This window comes from Littorina saxatilis, linkage group LG16 (genome assembly GCF_037325665.1).
Source record: "Littorina saxatilis isolate snail1 linkage group LG16, US_GU_Lsax_2.0, whole genome shotgun sequence".
In the NCBI taxonomy this organism is placed as follows: domain Eukaryota; kingdom Metazoa; phylum Mollusca; class Gastropoda; order Littorinimorpha; family Littorinidae; genus Littorina; species Littorina saxatilis.
The window spans coordinates 53901906-53929405 of NC_090260.1; the positions used below are offsets into that span (position 1 = coordinate 53901906).

At 46.6% G+C, this 27500-nt stretch overlaps 1 protein-coding gene across 1 annotated transcript in view; it reads left to right on the forward strand.

Annotated features, from left to right (window-relative positions):
* LOC138951250 (calpain-5-like) overlaps positions 1-27500 on the forward strand; it is a 132648-nt gene that overhangs the window by 101742 nt on the left and 3406 nt on the right. The window contains exon 11 of the mRNA XM_070322898.1: positions 12666-12784. Within this exon, the coding sequence (XP_070178999.1) occupies positions 12666-12784 (119 nt within the window). The remainder of the gene's footprint in view (positions 1-12665; positions 12785-27500) is intronic.

Consider the following 27500-nt stretch of genomic DNA (forward strand, 5'->3'; position numbering starts at 1 on the left):
GTCTGTCTGCCTGCTGGGAGGCTGGCTGGCTGGCTGTCTGTCTTTCTGTCTGTCTGTCTATCGGTTTGTTTCTGTATGTCTTTGTTGAACAGTCCAATTGTTTGCATTGTATAAATAGATATGTTTATGATGGATGTTTAGGTTTGCAGATTTGTTTGTGAAATTGAAACCTCACGTGTTTGATTTTTGTGTGAAATTAAAAGATTGTGTATATAGTTTAGTGAAATCAGATCATGTGTTGTATTTGTTGAAATTAGAAGATCATGTTTTTTATCTGTGTAATATCAGAATATTATGTTTTATTCGCACGCTGCTTGATGTAACAGTGCTCTGCTAAGCTGCAAGTAAGTATGGACCCCCGACCCTTACCCTAACCCTTACCCTGACCCTTACCCTGACCCTTACCCTGACCCTTACCCTGACATTGTGAGAATATAGAACGAGGTTTACTCTGGATCCCCTACCCTGACATTGTGAGAATATAGAACGAGGTTTACTCTGGATCCCTTACCCTGACATTGTGAGAATATAGAACGAGGTTTACTCTGGATCCCTTACCCTGACATTGTGAGAATATAGAACGAGGTTTACTCTGGATCCCCTACCCTTACCCTGACATTGTGAGAATAGAGAACGAGGTTTACTCTGGATCCCTAACCCTGACATTGTGAGAATATAGAACGAGGTTTACTCTGGATCCCCTACCCTTACCCTGACATTGTGAGAATATAGAACGAGGTTTACTCTGGATCCCTTACCCTGACATTGTGAGAATATAGAACGAGGTTTACTCTGGATCCCCTACCCTTACCCTGACATTGTGAGAATATAGAACGAGGTTTACTCTGGATCCCCTACCCTGACATTGTGAGAATAGAGAACGAGGTTTACTCTGGACCCCCTACCCTGACATTGTGAGAATATAGAACGAGGTTTACTCTGGATCCCCTACCCTGACATTGTGAGAATATAGAACGAGGTTTACTCTGGATCCCTTACCCTTACCCTGACATTGTGAGAATATAGAACGAGGTTTACTCTGGACCCCTTACCCTTACCCTGACACTGTGAGAATATAGAACGCGGTTTACTCTGGATCCCCTACCCCTACCCTGACATTGTGAGAATATAGAACGAGGTTTACTCTGGATCCCTTACCCTAACCCTGACATTGTGAGAATATAGAACGAGGTTTACTCTGGATCCCTTACCCTTACCCTGACATTGTGAGAACATAGAACGAGGTTTACTCTGGATCCCCTACCCCTACCCTGACATTGTGAGAATAGAGAACGAGGTTTACTCTGGATCCCTTACCCTGACACTGTGAGAATATAGAACGAGGTTTACTCTGGATCCCCTACCCTTACCCTGACATTGTGAGAACATAGAACGAGGTTTACTCTGGATCCCCTACCCCTACCCTGACATTGTGAGAATAGAGAACGAGGTTTACTCTGGATCCCTTACCCTTACCCTGACATTGTGAGAATAGAGAACGAGGTTTACTCTGGATCTCCTACCCTGACATTGTGAGAATAGAGAACGAGGTTTACTCTGGATCCCCTACCCTGACATTGTGAGAATATAGAACGAGGTTTACTCTGGATCCCCTACCCTGACATTGTGAGAATATAGAACGAGGTTTACTCTGGATCCCCTACCCTGACATTGTGAGAATATAGAACGAGGTTTACACTGGATCCCCTACCCTGACATTGTGAGAATATAGAACGAGGTTTACTCTGGATCCCTTACCCTGACATTGTGAGAATATAGAACGAGGTTTACTCTGGATCCCTTACCCTGACATTGTGAGAATATAGAACGAGGTTTACTCTGGATCCCCTACCCTTACCCTGACATTGTGAGAATATAGAATGAGGTTTACTCTGGATCCCCTACCCTAACATTGTGAGAATATAGAACGAGGTTTACTCTGGATCCCTCACCCTGACATTGTGAGAATATAGAACGAGGTTTACTCTGGATCCCTTACCCTGACATTGTGAGAATATAGAACGAGGTTTACTCTGGATCCCTTACCCTGACATTGTGAGAATATAGAACGAGGTTTACTCTGGATCCCTTACCCTGACATTGTGAGAATATAGAACGAGGTTTACTCTGGATCCCCTACCCTGACATTGTGAGAATATAGAACGAGGTTTACTCTGGATCCCTTACCCTTACCCTGACATTGTGAGAATATAGAACGAGGTTTACTCTGGATCCCTTACCCTGACATTGTGAGAATATAGAACGAGGTTTACTCTGGATCCCCTACCCTGACATTGTGAGAATATAGAACGAGGTTTACTCTGGATCCCCTACCCTGACATTGTGAGAATATAGAACGAGGTTTACTCTGGATCCCTTACCCTGACATTGTGAGAATATAGAACGAGGTTTACTCTGGATCCCCTACCCTTACCCTGACATTGTGAGAATATAGAACGAGGTTTACTCTGGTTCCCCTACCCTGACACTGTGAGAATATAGAACGAGGTTTACTCTGGATCCCCTACCCTTACCCTGACATTGTGAGAATATAGAACGAGGTTTACTCTGGTTCCCCTACCCTGACATTGTGAGAATATAGAACGAGGTTTACTCTGGATCCCTTACCCTGACATTGTGAGAATAGAGAACGAGGTTTACTCTGGATCCCCTACCCTTACCCTGACATTGTGAGAATATAGAACGCGGTTTACTCTGGATCCCTAACCCTGACATTGTGAGAATATAGAACGAGGTTTACTCTGGATCCCTTACCCTTACCCTGACATTGTGAGAATATAGAACGAGGTTTACTCTGGATCCCCTACCCTGACATTGTGAGAATATAGAACGAGGTTTACTCTGGATCCCCTACCCTGACATTGTGAGAATATAGAACGAGGTTTACTCTGGATCCCTTACCCTGACATTGTGAGAATAGAGAACGAGGTTTACTCTGGATCCCTTACCCTGACATTGTGAGAATATAGAACGAGGTTTACTCTGGATCCCCTACCCTGACATTGTGAGAATATAGAACGAGGTTTACTCTGGATCCCTTACCCTGACATTGTGAGAATATAGAACGAGGTTTACTCTGGATCCCTTACCCTGACATTGTGAGAATATAGAACGAGGTTTACTCTGGACCCCCTATCCTGACATTGTGAGAATATAGAACGAGGTTTACTCTGGATCCCTTACCCTGCCATTGTGAGATTATAGAACGAGGTTTACTCTGGATCCCCTACCCTTACCCTGACATTGTGAGAATAGAGAACGAGGTTTACTCTGGATCCCCTACCCTAACTTTGTGAGAATATAGAACGAGGTTTACTCTGGATCCCCTACCCTAACTTTGTGAGAATATAGAACGAGGTTTACTCTGGATCCCCTACCCGACACTGTGAGAATATAGAACGAGGTTTACTCTGGACCCCTTACCCTGACATTGTCAGAATATAGAACGAGGTTTACTCTGGATCCCTTACCCTGACATTGTGAGAATATAGAACGAGGTTTACTCTGGATCCCTTACCCTGACATTGTGAGAATATAGAACGAGGTTTACTCTGGATCCCCTACCCTGACATTGTGAGAATATAGAACGAGGTTTACTCTGGATCCCTTACCCTGACATTGTGAGAATATAGAACGAGGTTTACTCTGGATCCCCTACCCTGACATTGTGAGAATATAGAACGAGGTTTACTCTGGATCCCCTACCCTGACATTGTGAGAATATAGAACGAGGTTTACTCTGGATCCCCTACCCTTACCCTGACATTGTGAGAATATAGAACGAGGTTTACTCTGGATCCCCTACCCTGACATTGTGAGAATATAGAACGAGGTTTACTCTGGATCCCTTACCCTGACATTGTGAGAATATAGAACGAGGTTTACTCTGGATCCCCTACCCTGACATTGTGAGAATATAGAACGAGGTTTACTCTGGATCCCTTACCCTTACCCTGACATTGTGAGAATATAGAACGAGGTTTACTCTGGATCCCCTACCCTTACCCTGACATTGTGAGAATATAGAACGAGGTTTGGTTTAAACAATGTTTTATTAAATCAAACATGGTACAACAATACAACGATAAACAATAGGGACACGAACTCAAGCGAACGCTTATATTACGCGCCCTACGTAGTTACAAATTAACAAAAATGTGATGTCGGACAAACATTACTTATAAACTATGGAACTATCTAGGTAAACAGCATAGTTGAAGCAAACCAAAAAGAACAAGAGAAAGCTAGCAGGAGGAAGAGGGGGAGGGTGGAGGTGGGACGAAAGAATGGTAGGTACATATGAAAGATGAAGGTGGTTAGCGCATACAAAAAGAATATACATAGTACATTGTAAACTGTAATCCAGTGGCAAATAAGCAGTAGTTCGCTGAATATATGATTGAAAAATGTATATAGAATACATGGCATGGATATGCGTACTGGGTCAAATTAACAAAAACGACCAGATTTACAGATAAACGATTGGACACTTTCAAAAATAAGCTTGTTGGTGCGAAGAGAAAGGTTTTCGCTACCATTTAACAATATTTCAACATGTCTGTAATGTACAGGTAGTGCATTTATTGTAGATAGGCGAGCGTCTACGTACAGAGGGCAATGTATCAAGTAATGGTCAGCTGTTTCGTGCAGGTAGCCGCAAGCGCACTGCGGATTTTCCTGTAAGTGGCGTTTGCACAGGTCAGAGTTCAAGTTACTCATGTTTAGGCGCATTCTGCAGTGATGAATCTCTTCCAATCGTTTACCACAGTAGTAATAGGCAGGTACGTTATAATCAGGAATAGTTAGATAGTGTTTGAATTCGCTGATTGAGTTAGTTGTTTTGATGTTGTCTGGCAAGTTGTTCCAAAGGACAGTGGTAGATGGTATAAAAGATCGACGGTATAATTCAGTTTTGCAAGTGGGAACTCTTCTTTCTGATGGTCTTCTTCGGTGATAGGGGTTAACATCAGAAGTTAAAGGTGGCAAAAGTTGTGCTAAGTAATGAGGACATTTGCCAAATACCATCTTGTAATATAAAATTAGTTTGTGTCTGCTCCGTCTTTCTTTTAGGTTACAAAATCCGCTTTCTTTATACAGCTTTTCGTGGCTGGTGCCGCGTACACCACCGATTATAGTCCGAATGGCTTCCAAATGTAATTTTTCCAGTGCAGTTGACCAGTACTCGGTGCAGTTGTCCCATAGGATGTCTGCATAGTCAAAATGTGGAAGAACAAAGGATTTGTACATAGTTTCCAGACTTTTACGATTTAATCTGTATTTGTAATATCTTAAGCAATTAATTAAGAGGGTGACCTTTTTTACGATGCTTCTCACTTGGAAGTCCCATTTACAATTATTCTGCAAAATTACGCCAAGATGTTTATGTTGGTTCACGTTTTCCAAAACAATATTATTAAAAATGATTGGTTCGGTTGGTATATTATCACGTTTTATGTCTAACAATTCCGTTTTTGCTTCGTTAAATTTAACTTTCCACTGTTTTGCCCAGGTACTAATTTTATTTAGGTCTGCGTTCAAAGTCTGCGCTCGTCTAATTGGATCTTCTAAGGACATGGACATGCTCGTGTCATCAGCAAACAACTTTATAACAGATTCAATATCATTCACAATGTCATTAATATATATCAGGAATAACAAGGGGCCAAGAACAGAGCCTTGTGGAACACCTGCCGGGATACATTTTAATGCAGACTTAGCACCCTTAATAACAACAGCCTGATGGCGATTTGTTAAATAATCGTGAAACCATTTTAACAATTGTCCTCTTATTCCTGCTAGTTCCAGTTTATATAATAACCCTTTATGCCAAACTTTTTCAAATGCTTTTGACACATCACAAAAAACAGCTTGAGTGGTAATTCCCATATCGTAATTTACACAAAACTCGTCACAAATCGAAGCCAGCTGACAGATGGTAGAATCACCAGAAATAAATCATGACTGTGCAGGTGATAATATATTATTTCGCTGCAAGAAGGTGTAAACATGGCTGTGGACACATCGCTCCATTACCTTCCCAACACAACTTAATAATGAAATTGGTCGATAATTGTTACAACAATCGGCTGGGCCGGCTTTGTAAATAGGAGTGACATGAGCCGTCTTCCACAAACTAGGATATATACCTTCTCTAAGGCTTCTGTTAAACAAATATGTCAGGGGTTCTGCTATGGCGTCAACAGCAGCAACTAGAAGTCTATTGTGAATAAGATCCGGACCAGTGGCTTTACCTGTATCAAGGCGTTTAATAACCTCTTTAACCTCATCGACTGTAAGATAAATCTCATTAAGTTCGCTGTCTAAAAAATCAGCTTGAGGCAAATTGTCGTCTGGGGTTTCAAGAACGGAATTATGTATGAAAAAATTGTTCAGAACGTTGGCTTTTTCCTGGTTTGACTGGTAAATCCTGCCTTCAAAATTAATCGGAGGAATTTCATCAACACCAAGCCCTTTCTTGTCCATGAATGACTTTACTAACTGCCACCACTTTTTAGTACCAAAGGAACCTTGGTCGGAAATACGTTCGTCTAACTCAATATAAAATTGCTGGACTCTGTCTCTCTTAGCTGCTGTGACACGATTACGCGTCTGACGATAACTCAGCCAATCTTCTAAAGAATTAGAACGAGGTTTACTCTGGATCCCTTACCCTTACATTGTGAGAATATAGAACGAGGTTTACTCTGGATCCCTTACCCTTACCCTGACATTGTGAGAATATAGAACGAGGTTTACTCTGGATCCCCTACCCTTACCCTGACATTGTAAGAATATAGAACGAGGTTAACTCTGGATCCCCTACCCTGACATTGTGAGAATATAGAACGAGGTTTACTCTGGATCCCTTACCCTGACATTGTGAGAATATAGAACGAGGTTTACTCTGGATCCCTTACCCTGACATTGTGAGAATATAGAACGAGGTTTACTCTGGATCCCTTACCCTGACATTGTGAGAATATAGAACGAGGTTTACTCTGGATCCCTTACCCTGACATTGTGAGAATATAGAACGAGGTTTACTCTGGATCCCTTACCCTGACATTGTGAGAATATAGAACGAGGTTTACTCTGGATCCCTTACCCTTACCCTGACATTGTGAGAATATAGAACGAGGTTTACTCTGGATCCCTTACCCTGACATTGTGAGAATATAGAACGAGGTTTACTCTGGATCCCTTACCCTTACCCTGACATTGTGAGAATATAGAACGAGGTTTACTCTGGATCCCCTACCCTGACATTGTGAGAATATAGAACGAGGTTTACTCTGGATCCCTAACCCTGACATTGTGAGAATATAGAACGAGATTTACTCTGGATCCCCTACCCTTACCCTGACATTGTGAGAATATAGAACGAGGTTTACTCTGGATCCCCTACCCTTACATTGTGAGAATATAGAACGAGGTTTACTCTGGATCCCTTACCCTTACCCTGACATTGTGAGAATATAGAACGAGGTTTACTCTGGATCCCCTACCCTGACATTGTGAGAATATAGAACGAGGTTTACTCTGGATCCCTTACCCTGACATTGTAAGAATATAGAACGAGGTTTACTCTGGATCCCTTTCCCTGACATTGTGAGAATATAGAACGAGGTTTACTCTGGATCCCTTACCCTGACATTGTGAGAATATAGAACGAGGTTTACTCTGGATCCCTTACCCTGACATTGTGAGAATAGAGAACGAGGTTTACTCTGGATCCCTTACCCTGACATTGCGAGAATAGAGAACGAGGTTTACTCTGGATCCCCTACCCTTACCCTGACATTGTGAGAATATAGAACGAGGTTTACTCTGGATCCCCTACCCTTACCCTAACATTGTGAGAATATAGAACGAGGTTTACTCTGGATTCCCTACTCTTACCCTGACATTGTGAGAATATAGAACGAGGTTTACTCTGGATCCCTTACCCTAACCCTGACATTGTGAGAATATAGAACGAGGTTTACTCTGGATCCCCTACCCTAACCCTGACATTGTGAGAATATAGAACGAGGTTTACTCTGGATCCCTTACCCTAACCCTGACATTGTGAGAATATAGAACGAGGTTTACTCTGGATCCCCTACCCTGACATTGTGAGAATATAGAACGAGGTTTACTCTGTATCCCTTACCCTAACCCTGACATTGTGAGAATATAGAACGAGGTTTACTCTGGATCCCCTACCCTGACATTGTGAGAATATAGAACGAGGTTTACTCTGGATCCCCTACCCTGACATTGTGAGAATATAGAACGAGGTTTACTCTGGATCCCCTACCCTGACATTGTGAGAATGTAGATCGAGGTTTACTCTGGATCCCCTACCCTGACATTGTGAGAATAGAGAACGAGGTTTACTCTGGACCCCCTACCCTGACATTGTGAGAATATAGAACGAGGTTTACTCTGGATCCCCTACCCTAACCCTGACATTGTGAGAATAGAGAACGAGGTTTACTCTGGATCCCTTACCCTTACCCTGACACTTTGAGAATATAGAACGAGGTTTACTCTGGATCCCTTACCCTTACCCTGACACTGTGAGAATATAGAACGAGGTTTACTCTGGATCCCTTACCCTTACCCTGACATTGTGAGAATATAGAACGAGGTTTACTCTGGATCCCTTACCCTTACCCTGACACTGTGAGAATATAGAACGCGGTTTACTCTGGATCCCTTACCCTTACCCTGACACTGTGAGAATATAGAACGCGGTTTACTCTGGATCCCTTACCCTTACCCTGACACTGTGAGAATATAGAACGCGGTTTACTCTGGATCCCTTACCCTTACCCTGACACTGTGAGAATATAGAACGAGGTTTACTCTGGATCCCCTACCCTGACATTGTGAGAATATAGAACGAGGTTTACTCTGGATCCCTTACCCTGACATTGTGAGAATATAGAACGAGGTTTACTCTGGATCCCCTACCCTGACATTGTGAGAATATAGAACGAGGTTTACTCTGGATCCCTTACCCTGACACTGTGAGAATATAGAACGAGGTTTACTCTGGATCCCCTACCCTGACATTGTGAGAATATAGAACGAGGTTTACTCTGGATCCCTTACCCTGACATTGTGAGAATATAGAACGAGGTTTACTCTGGATCCCTTACCCTGACATTGTGAGAATATAGAACGAGGTTTACTCTGGATCCCTTACCCTTACCCTGACATTGTGAGAATATAGAACGAGGTTTACTCTGGATCCCTAACCCTGACATTGTGAGAATATAGAACGAGGTTTACTCTGGATCCCCTACCCTGACATTGTGAGAATATAGAACGAGGTTTACTCTGGATCCCTTACCCTGACATTGTGAGAATATAGAACGAGGTTTACTCTGGATCCCTTACCCTTACATTGTGAGAATATAGAACGAGGTTTACTCTGGACCCCCTACCCTAACCCTGACATTGTGAGAATATAGAACGAGGTTTACTCTCGATCCCTTACCCTGACATTGTGAGAATATAGAACGCGGTTTACTCTGGACCCCCTACCCTGACACTGTGAGAATATAGAACGCGGTTTACTCTGGATCCCTTACCCTTACCCTGACATGATCAGAATATAGAACGAGGGGGGAGTGATAACAATAGCCATAGTACAGAACCTCATCGAAGTATATGTCTGAAAGATCAAGGTAAACAGCCAAAAACGAAGATAGAAAAAAAGGAATAATCATGCAACCGTTAATGTCAAGTCCATAGAAGTTAATAATGTATTCATGTTGAAACTAAATGATTTAATCATGATCTCATTGTTATGAAGGCCATATAACTAAATGATTCAATCATGATCTCATTGTTATGGGGGCCATAGAACTAAATGATATAATCATGATCTCATTGCTATTAGGGCCATAGAACTAAATGGTTAAATGATAATCTCATTGTTATCAGGGCCATAGAACTAAATGATCTAACCATGATCTCATTGTTATGAGGGCCATAGAACTAAATGATATAATCATGATCTCATTGTTATGAGGGCCATAGAACTAAATGATATAATCATGATCTCATTGTTATCATGGCCATAGAAGTAAATGGTTAAATGATGATCTCATTGTTATGAGGGCCACAAAACTAAATTGTTAAATCATGATCTCATTGTTATCATGGCCATAGAACTAAATGGTTAAATGATGATCTCATTGTTATGAGGGCCACAAAACTAAATTGTTAAATCATGATATCATTCTTATCAGCGCCATAGAACTAAATGATCTAACCATGATCTCATTGTTATCAGGGCCATAGAACTAAATGATTTGATCATGATCTCATTGTTATCAGGGCCATATAACTAAATGATCTAACCATGATCTCAGTGTTATTATGGCCATAGAACTAAATGGTAAAATAATGATCTCGTTGTTATCAGGGCCATAGAACTAAATGATCTAACCATGATCTCATTGTTATCAGGGCCATAGAACTAAATGATTTTTGTTATGAGGGACATATATAACTAAATGATGTAATCATGATCTCATTGTTAAATGATTAAATTAGATCATGAATTAACCATTTAGTTCTATGGCCCTCATAATCATGATCTCATTGTTATGAGGGCCATGGAACTAAATGGTTAATTCATGACCTCATTGTTATAAGGCCTATAGAAATAATTGATCTAACCATGATTTAACCATGATCGCATTGTTATGAGGGCCATAGAACTAAATAATTTAACCTCCTTGTTATCAGGGCCATAGAACTAAATAATTTAATCATGATCTCAATTTTATGAGGGCCATGGAACTAAATGGTTAATTCATGACCTCATTGTTATAAGGCCCATTGGAATAAATAATCTGACCATGATTTAACCATGATCGCATTGTTATGAGGGCCATATAACTAAATAATTTAACCTCCTTGTTATCAGGGCCATAGAATTAAATAATTTAATCATGATCTCATTGTTGTGAGGGCCATAGAACTAAATAATTTAATCATGATCTCATTGTTATGAGGGCCATAGAACCAAATGATTTAACCTCAATGTTATGAGGGCCATAGAACTAAATGACGTCACCTTCACCGGATATAACCATAATCTAACCATGATCTCATTGTTTTGAGGGCCATAGAACTAAATAATTTAATCATGATCTCATTGTTATGAGGGCCATAGAACTAAATGATTTAATCATGATCTCATTGTTATGAGGGCCATAGAACCAAATGATTTAACCTCAATGTTATGAGGGCCATAGAACTAAATGACGTCACCTTCACCGGATCACGCGCTGGACTACAAGCCCCACATCATCCCGACTGTGTAGTTCAAATTACGTCATCGTTTATTCGTTGATTTACAAAAATAATCTTTAAAAAAAAATGAGCGATGGAAACGTCGTATTGTGGTTAGAGATTACATGAAGTCTCAATTAAAAACTCCCAAGAGTTTCAGAGATAAAGACGATTTTGTGAGGCTCTGGATCGTCCACGACCCACGAAGTACGGTGAAGGTTAATTATGTTGTCAGTACCAGACTGATTTAGATCAGCTGTGATTCAACCAACCACATTCGTTTCGTGCCATGTAAGGAAGTGCGACATCACACACGTTGCGTACACGTCAATTCCATTTGGCGGCGAAACGAAGTTTACACCAAAAACACAAATGACTTTCGTTGTTTTGGGCGATTCTACGCTTCTACTTTTGTTGACTTTGTAATTATGTTTTGGTTATTTCTGTATGGGAACCGTTAATTTATTGGATATATGTTTTCTGATCGTTATTTTAACTGTTCATATGTTCCTACTTTAAGGTCTGGAGTGGGCGCTAAAGTCGAGCTTTCATTGGATATTTGAAGCATACATTTGGCTAGTTTGGGCCGGGGAAAATCAAAGATGGCGGACAGGACCCGATTGCCACTTTACGACTTTAGAGTTCTATTTATTCACTAATATAAATAGAATACTATATCATGTGTATATATATATCAACAGGGAACTATATTGTATGCATATGTATATATCTGACCCTCCACCACGGAATGAGTCGCATGTCACCTTTGCATTTATTTTTTTTTAAATTACATTTTTCTAAAGAGTTTGTTATGCTCTATCCAGTGGTGAAAACCGTATTAGAAAAGAGCGAACACTGTTTGAGTTATAAGCCTGTGACTAAGGTGACCCTCACACTGTTACCAGACACTCCCCGGACTTATATTAAGCCAAGCGCAGAACCGCGCGAGGTGACATGCGACTCATTTTGTGGTAGAGGGTCACATATGTATCGGGAATGCAGAAGAAGAAGAAACAGTATATTTGTATCGATTGAACAATGGATTTCCCTTCTTTGAGCCAAGTGACGTCAGAGGCCGACCCAATTTCATATTTAGGCGGCCAGCCGAGCCTACAAAATAGTGCATGTTTGTGTGTGTGCAATCATAAAAACTGAAACGAATTATAACCAGAATCGATCGATACATAAATGTTATTTGTATTTTTTACCAAAATATGACTTTTTACACGGATCTCGACAGTCATTGTTCACATCGACCGCCACTGGGTCTCAGAGGAACACTGGCTGTCACGATCTGTGTAAAATGTCATAATTTGGTCAAAAATACGAACAACGTATAATGTGTACAGGGAACTGAAGGACGAGGCACCAACAGTCGGGTGCCCGTGTCTACCCAAGTATCGCTGTGTTACCACCATCAGGATTGAGAAGTGCGAGGATCTCGCCCCGCCACCCGGACACAAAGGCTGTAAGTGTTGGTCTGTCTGTCTGTCTGTCTGTCTGTCTGTCTGTCTGTCTGTCTGTCTGTCTGTCTGTCTGTCTGTCTGTCTTTTGGTCGGTCGTTCGGTTGGTCGGTCGGTGGGGGTATTTTGGTTTGGTCTGTCTGTCTGCCGGTCTGTCTATCTGCAGGTCTGTCGGTCCGCCTGTTTCTTGGTCTGTCGGTTTGTTTGTCGGTCTGTCTGTCTGCGGGTCTGTCGGCCCATCTGTTTCTAGGTCAATTGGTTGGTCAGTTGGTCGGTCTGTCTGTCTGCGGTCTGTTTCTTAGTCTCTTTGTCGGTCGGTGTGTCTGTGGGTCTGTCGGTCCGTCTTTTTGTCGGTCGGTTGGTCTCTCTGTCAGTCGGTCTGTGGGTCTGTCGGTCCGTCTGTTTCTTGGTCTCTCTGTCGGTCGGTCTGTGGGTCTGTCGCCCGTCTGTTTCTTGGTCTCTCTGTCGGTTGGTCTGTCGGTTGGTCTGTCGGTTGGTCTCTCTGTCAGTCGGTCTGTGGGTCTGTCAGTCCGTCTGTTTCTCGGTCGATTGGTCTCTCTGTCAGTCGGTCTGTGGGTCTGTCGGTCCGTCTGTTTCTTGGTTGGTTGGTCTCTCTGTCAGTCGGTCTGTGGGTCTGTCGGTCCGTCTGTTTCTTGGTTGGTTGGTCTCTCTGTCAGTCGGTCTGTCGGTCCGTCTTTTTGTCGGTCGGTTGGTCTCTCTGTCAGTCGGTCTGTGGGTCTGTCGGTCCGTCTGTTTCTCGGTCGGTTGGTCTCTCTGTCAGTCGGACTGTGGGTCTGTCGGTCCGTCTGTTTCTTGGTTGGTTGGTCTCTGTCAGTCGGTCTGTGGGTCTGTCGGTCCGTCTGTTTCTCGGTCGGTTGGTCTCTCTGTCAGTCGGTCTGTGGGTCTGTCGGTCCGTCTGTTTCTTGGTTGGTTGGTCTCTCTGTCAGTCGGTCTGTCGGTCCGTCTGTTTCTCGATCGGTTGGTCTCTCTGTCAGTCGGTCTGTGGGTCTGTCGGTCCGTCTGTTTCTCGGTCGGTTGGTCTCTCTGTCAGTCGGTCTGTGGGTCTGTCGGTCCGTCTGTTTCTCGGTCGGTTGGTCTCTCTGTCAGTCGGTCTGTGGGTCTGTCGGTCCGTCTGTTTCTTGGTTGGTTGGTCTCTCTGTCAGTCGGTCTGTGGGTCTGTCGGTCCGTCTGTTTCTCGGTCGGTTCGTCTCTCTGTCAGTCGGTCTGTGGGTCTGTCGGTCCGTCTGTTTCTTGGTTGGTTGGTCTCTCTGTCAGTCGGTCTGTGGGTCTGTCGGTCCGTCTGTTTCTCGGTCGGTTGGTCTCTCTGTCAGTCGGTCTGTGGGTCTGTCGGTCCGTCTGTGGGTCTGTCGCCCGTCTGTTTCTTGGTCTCTCTGTCGGTTGGTCTGTCGGTTGGTCTCTCTGTCAGTCGGTCTGTGGGTCTGTCGGTCCATCTGTTTCTCAGTTGGTTGGTCTCTCTGTCAGTCGGTCTGTGGGTCTGTCGGTCCGTCTGTTTCTCGGTCGGTTGGTCTCTGTCAGTCGGTCTGTCGGTCCGTCTGTTTCTCGGTCGGTCGGTCTCTCTGTCAGTCGGTCTGTGGGTCTGTCGGTCCATCTGTTTCTCGGTTGGTTGGTCTCTCTGTCAGTCGGTCTGTGGGTCTGTCGGTCCGTCTGTTTCTCGGTCGGTTGGTCTCTCTGTCAGTCGGTCTGTGGGTCTGTTGGTCCGTCTGTTTCTCGGTCGGTTGGTCTCTCTGTCAGTCGGTCTGTGGGTCTGTCGGTCCGTCTGTTTCTTGGTCGGTTGGTCTCTCTGTCAGTCGGTCTGTGGGTCTGTCGGTCCGTCTGTTTCTTGGTTGGTTGGTCTCTCTGTCAGTCGGTCTGTGGGTCTGTCGGTCCGTCTGTTTCTCGGTCGGTTGGTCTCTCTGTCAGTCGGTCTGTGGGTCTGTCGGTCCGTCTGTTTCTTGGTTGGTTGGTCTCTCTGTCAGTCGGTCTGTCGGTCCGTCTGTTTCTCGGTCGGTTGGTCTCTCTGTCAGTCGGTCTGTGGGTCTGTGGGTCCGTCTGTTTCTCGGTCGGTTGGTCTCTCTGTGAGTCGGTCTGTGGGTCTGTCGGTCCGTATGTTTCTTGGTTGGTTGGTCTCTCTGTCAGTCGGTCTGTGGGTCTGTCGGTCCGTCTGTTTCTCGGTCGGTTGGTCTCTCTGTCAGTCGGTCTGTGGGTCTGTCGGTCCGTCTGTTTCTTGGTTGGTTGGTCTCTCTGTCAGTCGGTCTGTGGGTCTGTCGGTCCGTCTGTTTCTCGGTCGGTTGGTCTCTCTGTCAGTCGGTCTGTGGGTCTGTCGGTCCGTCTGTTTCTTGGTTGGTTGGTCTCTCTGTCAGTCGGTCTGTGGGTCTGTCGGTCCGTCTGTTTCTCGGTCGGTTGGTCTCTCTGTCAGTCGGTCTGTGGGTCTGTGGGTCCGTCTGTGGGTCTGTCGCCCGTCTGTTTCTTGGTCTCTCTGTCGGTTGGTCTGTCGGTTGGTCTCTCTGTCAGTCGGTCTGTGGGTCTGTCGGTCCATCTGTCTCTCGGTTGGTTGGTCTCTCTGTCAGTCGGTCTGTGGGTCTGTCGGTCCGTATGTTTCTTGGTTGGTTGGTCTCTCTGTCAGTCGGTCTGTGGGTCTGTTGGTCCGTCTGTTTCTCGGTCGGTTGGTCTCTCTGTCAGTCGGTCTGTGGGTCTGTCGGTCCGTCTGTTTCTTGGTTGGTTGGTCTCTCTGTCAGTCGGTCTGTGGGTCTGTCGGTCCGTCTGTTTCTCGGTCGGTTGGTCTCTCTGTCAGTCGGTCTGTGGGTCTGTCGGTCCGTCTGTTTCTTGGTTGGTTGGTCTCTCTGTCAGTCGGTCTGTGGGTCTGTCGGTCCGTCTGTTTCTCGGTCGGTTGGTCTCTCTGTCAGTCGGTCTGTGGGTCTGTGGGTCCGTCTGTGGGTCTGTCGCCCGTCTGTTTCTTGGTCTCTCTGTCGGTTGGTCTGTCGGTTGGTCTCTCTGTCAGTCGGTCTGTGGGTCTGTCGGTCCATCTGTCTCTCGGTTGGTTGGTCTCTCTGTCAGTCGGTCTGTGGGTCTGTCAGTCCGTCTGTTTCTCGGTCGGTTGGTCTCTGTCAGTCGGTCTGTCGGTCCGTCTGTTTCTCGGTCGGTCGGTCTCTCTGTCAGTCGGTCTGTGGGTCTGTCGGTCCGTCTGTTTCTCGGTCGGTTGGTCTCTCTGTCAGTCGGTCTGTTGGTCTGTCGGTCCGTCTGTTTCTCGGTCAGTTGGTCTCTCTGTCAGTCGGTCTGTGGGTCTGTTGGTCCGTCTGTTTCTCGGTCGGTTGGTCTCTCTGTCAGTCGGTCTGTTGGTCTGTCGGTCCGTCTGTTTCTCGGTCAGTTGGTCTCTCTGTCAGTCGGTCTGTGGGTCTGTCGGTCCGTCTGTTTCTTGGTTGGTTGGTCTCTCTGTCAGTCGGTCTGTCGGTCCGTCTGTTTCTCGGTCGGTTGGTCTCTCTGTCAGTCGGTCTGTGGGTCTGTGGGTCCGTCTGTTTCTCGGTCGGTTGGTCTCTCTGTGAGTCGGTCTGTGGGTCTGTCGGTCCGTATGTTTCTTGGTTGGTTGGTCTCTCTGTCAGTCGGTATGTGGGTCTGTCGGTCCGTCTGTTTCTCGGTCGGTTGGTCTCTCTGTCAGTCGGTCTGTGGGTCTGTCGGTCCGTCTGTTTCTTGGTTGGTTGGTCTCTCTGTCAGTCGGTCTGTGGGTCTGTCGGTCCGTCTGTTTCTTGGTTGGTTGGTCTCTCTGTCAGTCGGACTGTGGGTCTGTCGGTCCGTCTGTTTCTTGGTTGGTTGGTCTCTCTGTCAGTTGGTCTGTGGGTCTGTCGGTCCGTCTGTTTCTCGGTCGGTTGGTCTCTCTGTCAGTCGGTCTGTGGGTCTGTCGGTCCATCTGTTTCTTGGTTGGTTGGTCTCTCTGTCAGTCGGTCTGTCGGTCCGTCTGTTTCTCGGTCGGTTGGTCTCTCTGTCAGTCGGTCTGTGGGTCTGTCGGTCCGTCTGTTTCTCGGTCGGTTGGTCTCTCTGTCAGTCGGTCTGTGGGTCTGTCGGTCCGTCTGTTTCTCGGTTGGTTGGTCTCTCTGTCAGTCGGTCTGTGGGTCTGTCGGTCCGTCTGTTTCTCGGTCGGTTGGTCTCTCTGTCAGTCGGTCTGTGGGTCTGTCGGTCCGTCTGTTTCTTGGTTTGTTGGTCTCTCTGTCAGTCGGTCTGTGGGTCTGTCGGTCCGTCTGTTTCTTGGTTGGTTATTCTCTCTGTCAGTCGGTCTGTGGGTCTGTCGGTCCGTCTGTTTCTCGGTCGGTTGGTCTCTCTGTCAGTCGGTCTGTGGGTCTGTCGGTCCGTCTGTTTCTTGGTTGGTTGGTCTCTCTGTCAGTCGGTCTGTCGGTCCGTCTGTTTCTCGGTCGGTTGGTCTCTCTGTCAGTCGGTCTGTGGGTCTGTGGGTCCGTCTGTTTCTCGGTCGGTTGGTCTCTCTGTGAGTCGGTCTGTGGGTCTGTTGGTCCGTATGTTTCTTGGTTGGTTGGTCTCTCTGTCAGTCGGTCTGTGGGTCTGTCGGTCCGTCTGTTTCTCGGTCGGTTGGTCTCTCTGTCAGTCGGTCTGTGGGTCTGTCGGTCCGTCTGTTTCTTGGTTGGTTGGTCTCTCTGTCAGTCGGTCTGTGGGTCTGTCGGTCCGTCTGTTTCTTGGTTGGTTGGTCTCTCTGTCAGTCGGACTGTGGGTCTGTCGGTCCGTCTGTTTCTTGGTTGGTTGGTCTCTCTGTCAGTCGGTCTGTGGGTCTGTCGGTCCGTCTGTTTCTCGGTCGGTTGGTCTCTCTGTCAGGCGGTCTGTGGGTCTGTCGGTCCGTCTGTTTCTTGGTTGGTTGGTCTCTCTGTCAGTCGGTCTGTCGGTCCGTCTGTTTCTCGGTCGGTTGGTCTCTCTGTCAGTCGGTCTGTGGGTCTGTCGGTCCGTCTGTTTCTCGGTCGGTTGGTCTCTCTGTCAGTCGGTCTGTGGGTCTGTCGGTCCGTCTGTTTCTCGGTCGGTTGGTCTCTCTGTCAGTCGGTCTGTGGGTCTGTCGGTCCGTCTGTTTCTCGGTCGGTTGGTCTCTCTGTCAGTCGGTCTGTGGGTCTGTCGGTCCGTCTGTTTCTCGGTTGGTTGGTCTATCTGTCAGTCGGTCTGTGGGTCTGTCGGTCCGTCTGTTTCTTGGTCGGTTGGTCTCTCTGTCAGTCGGTCTGTGGGTCTGTCGGTCCGTCTGTTTCTCGGTCGGTTGGTCTCTCTGTCTGTCGGTTGGTCTCTCTGTCAGTCGGACTGTGGGTCTGTCGGTCCATCTGTTTCTCGGTTGGTTGGTCTCTCTGTCAGTCGGTCTGTGGGTCTGTCGGTCCGTCTGTTTCTCGGTCGGTTGGTCTCTGTCAGTCGGTCAGTCGGTCTGTCGGTCCGTCTGTTTCTCGGTCGGTCGGTCTCTCTGTCAGTCGGTCTGTGGGTCTGTCGGTCCGTCTGTTTCTTGGTCGGTTGGTCTCTCTGTCAGTCGGTCTGTGGGTCTGTCGGTCCGTCTGTTTCTCGGTCGGTTGGTCTCTCTGTCAGTCGGTCTGTGGGTCTGTTGGTCCGTCTGTTTCTCGGTTGGTTGGTCTCTCTGTCAGTCGGTCTGTGGGTCTGTCGGTCCATCTGTTTCTCGGTCGGTTGGTCTCTGTCAGTCGGTCAGTCGGTCTGTCGGTCCGTCTGTTTCTCGGTCGGTCGGTCTCTCTGTCAGTCGGTCTGTGGGTCTGTCGGTCCGTCTGTTTCTTGGTCGGTTGGTCTCTCTGTCAGTCGGTCTGTGGGTCTGTCGGTCCGTCTGTTTCTCGGTCGGTTGGTCTCTCTGTCAGTCGGTCTGTGGGTCTGTTGGTCCGTCTGTTTCTCGGTCGGTTGGTCTCTCTGTCAGTCGGTCTGTGGGTCTGTCGGTCCGTCTGTTTCTCGGTCGGTTGGTCTCTCTGTCAGTCGGTCTGTGGGTCTGTCGGTCCGTCTGTTTCTTGGTTGGTTGGTCTCTCTGTCAGTCGGTCTGTGGGTCTGTCGGTCCGTCTGTTTCTCGGTCGGTTGGTCTCTCTGTCAGTCGGTCTGTGGGTCTGTCGGTCCGTCTGTTTCTTGGTTGGTTGGTCTCTCTGTCAGTCGGTCTGTCGGTCCGTCTGTTTCTCGGTCGGTTGGTCTCTCTGTCAGTCGGTCTGTGGGTCTGTGGGTCCGTCTGTTTCTCGGTCGGTTGGTCTCTCTGTGAGTCGGTCTGTGGGTCTGTCGGTCCGTATGTTTCTTGGTTGGTTGGTCTCTCTGTCAGTCGGTCTGTGGGTCTGTCGGTCCGTCTGTTTCTCTTTCGGTTGGTCTCTCTGTCAGTCAGTCTGTGGGTCTGTCGGTCCGTCTGTTTCTTGGTTGGTTGGTCTCTCTGTCAGTCGGTATGTGGGTCTGTGGGTCTGTCGGTCCGTCTGTTTCTTGGTTGGTTGGTCTCTCTGTCAGTCGGTCTATGGGTCTGTCGGTCCGTCTGTTTCTCGGTTGGTTGGTCTCTCTGTCAGTCGGTCTGTGAGTCTGTTGGTCCGTCTGTTTCTCGGTCGGTTGGTCTCTCTGTCAGTCGGTCTGTGGGTCTGTCGGTCCGTCTGTTTCTTGGTTGGTTGGTCTCTCTGTCAGCCGGTCTGTGGGTCTGTCGGTCCGTCTGTTTCTTGGTTGGTTGGTCTCTCTGTCAGTCGGTCTGTGGGTCTGTCGGTCCGTCTGTTTCTCGGTCGGTTGGTCTCTCTGTCAGTCGGTCTGTGAGTCTGTCGATCCGTCTGTTTCTTGGTTGGTTGGTCTCTCTGTCAGTCCGTCTGTGGGTCTGTCGGTCCATCTGTTTCTTGGTCGGTTGGTCTCTCTGTCAGTCGGTCTGTGGGTCTGTCGGTCCGTCTGTTTCTTGGTGGGTTGGTCTCTCTGTCAGTCGGTCTGTGGGTCTGTCGGTCCGTCTGTTTCTCGGTCGGGTGGTCTCTCTGTCAGTCGGTCTGTGGGTCTGTCGGTCCGTCTGTTTCTTGGTTTGTTGGTCTCTCTGTCAGTCGGTCTGTGGGTCTGTCGGTCCGTCTGTTTCTCGGTCGGTTGGTCTCTCTGTCAGTCGGTCTGTGAGTCTGTCGATCCGTCTGTTTCTTGGTTGGTTGGTCTCTCTGTCAGTCCGTCTGTGGGTCTGTCGGTCCATCTGTTTCTTGGTCGGTTGGTCTCTCTGTCAGTCGGTCTGTGGGTCTGTCGGTCCGTCTGTTTCTTGGTGGGTTGGTCTCTCTGTCAGTCGGTCTGTGGGTCTGTCGGTCCGTCTGTTTCTCGGTCGGGTGGTCTCTCTGTCAGTCGGTCTGTGGGTCTGTCGGTCCGTCTGTTTCTTGGTTTGTTGGTCTCTCTGTCAGTCGGTCTGTGGGTCTGTCGGTCCGTCTGTTTCTCGGTCGGTTGGTCTCTCTGTCAGTCGGTCTGTGGGTCTGTGGGTCCGTCTGTTTCTTGGTTGGTTGGTCTCTCTGTCAGTCGGTCTGTGGATCTGTCGGTCCGTCTGTTTCTCGGTCGGTTGGTCTCTCTGTCAGTCGGTCTGTGGGTCTGTCGGTCCGTCTGTTTCTCGATCGGTTGGTCTCTCTGTCAGTCGGTCTGTGGGTCTGTGGGTCCGTCTGTTTCTTGGTTTGTTGGTCTCTCTGTCAGTCGGTCTGTGGGTCTGTCGGTCCGTCTGTTTCTTGGTTGGTTGGTCTCTCTGTCAGTCAGTCTGTGGGTCTGTCGGTCCGTCTGTTTCTTGGTTGGTTGGTCTGATTGTCTGTCATTGCACAATTTTATTTTGTACATTTTTGACTCACATGCGAAGCAAAAGTGAGTCTATGTACTCACCCGAGTCGTCCGTCCGTCCGTCCCCCCGTCCGGCCGGCCGTCCAGAAAACTTTAACGTTGGATATTTCTTGGACACTATTCAGTCTATCAGTACCAAATTTGACAAGATGGTGTATGATGACAAGGTCCCAAAAAACATACATAGCATCTTGACCTTGCTTCAAGGTCAAGGTCGCAGGGGCCATAAATGTTGTCTAAAAAACAGCTTTTTTCACATTTTTCCCATTTTCTCTGAAGTTTTTGAGATTGAATACCTCACCTATATATGATATATAGGGCAAAATAAGCCCCATCTTTTGATACCAGTTTGGTTTACCTTGCTTCAAGGTCAAGGTCACAGGAGCTCTTCAAAGTTGGATTGTATACATATTTTGAAGTGACCTTGACCCTGAACTATGAAAGATAACTGTTTAAAACTTAAAAATTATGTGGGGCACATGTTATGCTTTCATCATGAGACACATTTGGTCACATATGATCAAGGTCAAGGTCACTTTGACCCTTATGAAATGTGACCAAAATAAGGTAGTGAACCACTAAAAGTGACCATATCTCTTGGTAGAAAGAGCCAATAAGCACCATTGTACTTCCTATGTCTTGAATTAACAGCTTTGTGTTGCATGACCTTGGATGTATTTTGGTAGGAAAAATGTGTAAAGCAGTTCTTAGTGTATGATGTCATTGCTAGGTTTAGTTATTTGACCTTGACCCTGAAGGTCAAGGTCATGTAAAGGTCAAGGTCAAGCATGTGAGTCGTATGGGATTTGCCCTTCTTGTTGAAAATGAAGTGCTCAAAATATTTGTTTGTTTTAAGTTGATCTTATGCAATGACATATTTGTTTTATAGTTTGTATATTTTGTGGTCAGTATTTATGGTCATTTGCAATGTTATACTTGTGCGACCAAGACTTTACAGAACGAGCTTCGCTGTTGTTCGGTAGGGTTTTCAAGGGTTCAACTTCCAGCCAGTTGTTTGGGGGGAGGGGTTTCAAGGGTTCAACTTCTAGCCAGTTGTTTGGGGGGGGGGTTTCAAGGGTTCAACTTCTAGCCAGTTGTTTGGGGGGGGGGGAGGGTTTTCAAGGGTTCAACTTCTAGCCAGTTGTTTGGGGGGAGGGGTTTCAAGGGTTCAACTTCTAGCCAGTTGTTTGGGGGTAGGGTTTTCAAGGGTTCAACTTCTAGCCAGTTGTTTGGGGGGGGGAGGGTTTTCAAGGGTTCAACTTCTAGCCAGTTGTTTGGGGGGGGGGGGGGGGTTTCAAGGGTTCAACTTCTAGCCAGTTGTTTGGGGGGGGGAGGGTTTTCAAGGGTTCAACTTCTAGCCAGTTGTTTGGGGGGGGGGGGGTTTCAAGGGTTCAACTTCTAGCCAGTTGTTTGGGGGGGGTGGAGGGTTTTCAAGCGTTCAACTTCTAGCCAGTTGTTTGGGGGGAGGGGTTTCAAGGGTTCAGCTTCTAGCCAGTTGTTTGGGGGGGGGGGGTTTCAAGGGTTCAACTTCTAGCCAGTTGTTTGGGGGGGGGTTTCAAGGGTTCAACTTCTAGCCAGTTGTTTGGGGGGGGGGGGGTTTCAAGCGTTCAACTTCTAGCCAGTTGTTTGGGGGGAGGGGTTTCAAGGGTTCAACTTCTAGCCAGTTGTTTGGGGGGAGAGGTTTCAAGTGTTCAACTTCTAGCCAGTTGTTTGGGGGGGGTGGAGGGTTTTCAAGCGTTCAACTTCTAGCCAGTTGTTTGGGGGGAGGGGTTTCAAGGGTTCAACTTCTAGCCAGTTGTTTGGGGGGGGGGGGGGTTTCAAGGGTTCAACTTCTAGCCAGTTGTTTGGGGGGGGGGGTTTCAAGGGTTCAACTTCTAGCCAGTTGTTTGGGGGGGGGGGGGGTTTCAAGGGTTCAACTTCTAGCCAGTTGTTTGGGGGGGGGGTTTCAAGGGTTCAACTTCTAGCCAGTTGTTTGGGGGGGGGGGGGTTTCAAGCGTTCAACTTCTAGCCAGTTGTTTGGGGGGAGGGGTTTCAAGGGTTCAACTTCTAGCCAGTTGTTTGGGGGGAGAGGTTTCAAGGGTTCAACTTCTAGCCAGTTGTTTGGGGGGGAGCGTTTTCAAGTGTTCAATTTGTGCAAAGTGTTTGGGGGGAGCGTTTTCAAGCGTTCAATTTGTGCAAAGTGTTTGGGGGGGGAGCGTTTTCAAGTGTTCAATTTGTGCAAAGTGTTTTGGGGAGGAGGGTTTTCAAGCGTTTAATTTGTGCAAAGTGTTTGGGGGGGGGGGGGTTTAAGCAGGTCTTCAAAACAAGTCTTGAGACTCGTCGACCTCCTTGTTATTCGCTGTGGGCAAAAAGCGTCGAGGCGCTAAACAATAGTGGTAGGAATCTGTTAATTCACTGTGGGCAAAAATCGTTGAGGCGCTAACCCAATTGTGGTAGGAATCTGTTAATTCAATGTGGACAAAAAGCGTTGAGGCGCTAAACAATCGTGGTAGGAATCTGTTAATTCGGTAAGTGGGTGAGACGTTCGTGGCGAGCCCTGCATGTGTAACAGAGGACAGAAGTAACAATGGTCAGGTTTAACAGGGGTCAGGTGACAGAAGTAACAGGGGTCAGGTTTAACAGGGAGCAGGGGACAGAAGTAACAGGGGTCAGGTTTAACAGGGGTCAGGTTAACAGGGACTAGGTGACAGAAGTAACAGGGGTCAGGTTTAACAGGGATCAGGTGACAGAAGTAACAGGGGTCAGGTTAACAGGAGGCATAAGTGACAGGGAACATGTGTAACGCGGAAAAGAAGAAAAAACTTGAGAGGTGACAGAAGTAACTAAGGCAGATGTAACATTTTTAAAATGACGGAAGTAACAGGGGGCAAGAATAAAGGGGGACAGGTGTATCAGGTGCAGGTGTAACAGAGGACAGGTTGGACAGGGAACACTGTGACAGAAGTAACAGGGTACAGGTGAAACAGGTGTAAGATGTGACAGAAGTAACAGGGTACAGGTGAAACATGTGTAACAGGTGACAGGTGTAACATGGAGCAGATGTAAAAGGGGGCAGGTGTAAGAGGGGCAGAAGTAACCCGTTTGACCCGTTCGTCATAACAGGTGTCCATGTGCTGTTATTGTTGCAGCATTTTACCCGTTCGTCATAACAGGTGTCAATGTGCTGTTATTGTTGCAGCATTTTACCCGTTCGTCATAACAGGTGTCAATGTGTTGTTATTGTTGCAGCATTTGACCCGTTTGTCATAACAGGTGTCAATGTGCTGTTATTGTTGCAGCATTTGACCCGTTCGTCATAACAGGTGCCAATGTGCTGTTATTGTTGCAGCATTTGACCCGTTCGTCATAACAGGTGTCAATGTGCTGTTATTGTTGCAGCATTTGACCCGTTCGTCATAACAGGTGCCAATGTGCTGTTATTGTTGCAGCATTTGACCCGTTCATCATAACAGGTGTCAATGTGCTGTTATTGTTGCAGCATTTGACCCGTTCGTCATAACATGTGTCAATGTGCTGTTATTGTTGCAGCATTTGACCCGTTCGTCATAACAGGTGTCAATGTGATGTTATTGTTGCAGCATTTGACCCGTTCGTCATAACAGGTGTCAATGTGATGTTATTGTTGCGGCGTTTGACCCGTTCGTCATAACAGGTGTCAATGTGATGTTATTGTTGCAGCATTTGACCCGTTCGTCATAACAGGTGTCAATGTGCTGGTCTTGTTGCAGCGTTTGACCCGTTCGTCATAACAGGTGTCAATGTGCTGTTATTGTTGCAGCATTTGACCCGTTCGTCATAACAGGTGTCAATGTGCTGTTATTGTTGCAGCATTTGACCCGTTCGTCATAACAGGTGCCAATGTGCTGTTATTGTTGCAGCATTTGACCCGTTCGTCATAACAGGTGTCAATGTGCTGTTATTGTTGCAGCATTTGACCCGTTCGTCATAACAGGTGTCAATGTGCTGTTATTGTTGCAGCATTTGACCCGTTCGTCATAACAGGTGTCAATGTGCTGTTATTGTTGCAGCATTTGATCCGTTCGTCATAACAGGTGTCAATGTGATGTTATTGTTGCAGCGTTTGACCCGTTCGTCATAACAGGTGTCAATGTGATGTTATTGTTGCAGCATTTGACCCGTTCGTCATAACAGGTGTCAATGTGATGTTATTGTTGCAGCATTTGACCCGTTCGTCATAACATGTGTCAATGTGCTGTTATTGTTGCAGCATTTGACCCGTTCGTCATAACAGGTGTCAATGTGATGTTATTGTTGCAGCGTTTGACCCGTTCGTCATAACAGGTGTCCATGTGCTGTTATTGTTGCAGCGTTTGACCCGTTCGTCATAACAGGTGTCAATGTGCTGTTATTGTTGCAGCGTTTGACCCGTCGTCATAACAGGTGTCAATGTGATGTTATTGTTGCAGCGTTTGACCCGTTCGTCATAACAGGTGTCAATGTGATGTTATTGTTGCAGCGTTTGACCCGTTCGTCATAACAGGTGTCAATGTGATGTTATTGTTGCAGCGTTTGACCCGTTCGTCATAACAGGTGTCAATGTGATGTTATTGTTGCAGCGTTTGACCCGTTCGTCATAACAGGTGTCAATGTGATGTTATTGTTGCAGCGTTTGACCCGTTCGTCATAACAGGTGTCAATGTGATGTTATTGTTGCAGCGTTTGACCCGTTCGTCATAACAGGTGTCAATGTGATGTTATTGTTGCAGCGTTTGACCCGTTCGTCATAACAGGTGTCAATGTGATGTTATTGTTGCAGCGTTTGACCCGTTCGTCATAACAGGTGTCAATGTGCTGTTATTGTTGCAGCGTTTGACCCGTTCGTCATAACAGGTGTCAATGTGCTGTTATTGTTGCAGCGTTTGACCCGTTTGTCATAACAGGTGTCAATGTGATGTTATTGTTGCAGCGTTTGACCCGTTCGTCATAACAGGTGTCAATGTGATGTTATTGTTGCAGCGTTTGACCCGTTCGTCATAACAGATGTCAATGTGCTGTTATTGTTGCAGCGTTTGACCCGTTCGTCATAACAGATGTCAATGTGCTGTTATTGTTGCAGCGTTTGACCCGTTCGTCATAACAGATGTCAATGTGCTGTTATTGTTGCAGCATTTGACCCGTTCGTCATAACAGGTGTCAATGTGATGTTATTGTTGCAGCGTTTGACCCGTTCGTCATAACAGGTGTCAATGTGATGTTATTGTTGCAGCGTTTGACCCGTTCGTCATAACAGGTGTCAATGTGCTGTTATTGTTGCAGCGTTTGACCCGTTCGTCATAACAGGTGCCAATGTGCTGTTATTGTTGCAGCGTTTGACCCGTTCGTCATAACAGGTGTCAATGTGATGTTCTTGTTGCAGCGATTGACCCGTTCGTCATAACAGGTGTCAATGTGCTGTTATTGTTGCAGCGTTTGACCCGTTCGTCATAACAGGTGTCAATGTGCTGTTATTGTTGCAGCGTTTGACCCGTTCGTCATAACAGGTGTCAATGTGCTGGTCTTGTTGCAGCGTTTGACCCGTTCGTCATAACAGGTGTCAATGTGCTGTTATTGTTGCAGCATTTGACCCGTTCGTCATAACAGGTGTCAATGTGCTGTTATTGTTGCAGCATTTGACCCGTTCGTCATAACAGGTGCCAATGTGCTGTTATTGTTGCAGCATTTGACCCGTTCGTCATAACAGATGTCAATGTGCTGTTATTGTTGCAGCATTTGACCCGTTCGTCATAACAGGTGTCAATGTGCTGTTATTGTTGCAGCATTTGACCCGTTCGTCATAACAGGTGTCAATGTGATGTTATTGTTGCAGCGTTTGACCCGTTCGTCATAACAGGTGTCAATGTGATGTTATTGTTGCGGCGTTTGACCCGTTCGTCATAACAGGTGTCAATGTGATGTTATTGTTGCAGCATTTGACCCGTTCGTCATAACAGGTGTCAATGTGCTGGTCTTGTTGCAGCGTTTGACCCGTTCGTCATAACAGGTGTCAATATGCTGTTATTGTTGCAGCATTTGACCCGTTCGTCATAACATGTGTCAATGTGCTGTTATTGTTGCAGCATTTGACCCGTTCGTCATAACAGGTGTCAATGTGTTGTTATTGTTGCAGCATTTGACCCGTTCGTCATAACAGGTGTCAATGTGCTGTTATTGTTGCAGCATTTGACCCGTTCGTCATAACAGGTGTCAATGTGCTGTTATTGTTGCAGCATTTGACCCGTTCGTCATAACAGGTGTCAATGTGCTGTTATTGTTGCAGCATTTGACCCGTTCGTCATAACAGGTGTCAATGTGATGTTATTGTTGCAGCGTTTGACCCGTTCGTCATAACAGGTGTCAATGTGATGTTATTGTTGCGGCGTTTGACCCGTTCGTCATAACAGGTGTCAATGTGATGTTATTGTTGCAGCTTTTGACCCGTTCGTCATAACAGGTGTCAATGTGCTGTTATTGTTGCAGCGTTTGACCCGTTCGTCATAACAGGTGTCAATGTGATGTTATTGTTGCAGCGTTTGACCCGTTCGTCATAACAGGTGTCAATGTGCTGTTATTGTTGCAGCGTTTGACCCGTTCGTCATAACAGGTGTCAATGTGCTGTTATTGTTGCAGCGTTTGACCCGTCGTCATAACAGGTGTCAATGTGATGTTATTGTTGCAGCGTTTGACCCGTTCGTCATAACAGGTGTCAATGTGATGTTATTGTTGCAGCGTTTGACCCGTTCGTCATAACAGGTGTCAATGTGATGTTATTGTTGCAACGTTTGACCCGTTCGTCATAACAGGTGTCAATGTGATGTTATTGTTGCAGCGTTTGACCCGTTCGTCATAACAGGTGTCAATGTGATGTTATTGTTGCAGCGTTTGACCCGTTCGTCATAACAGGTGTCAATGTGATGTTATTGTTGCAGCGTTTGACCCGTTCGTCATAACAGGTGTCAATGTGAT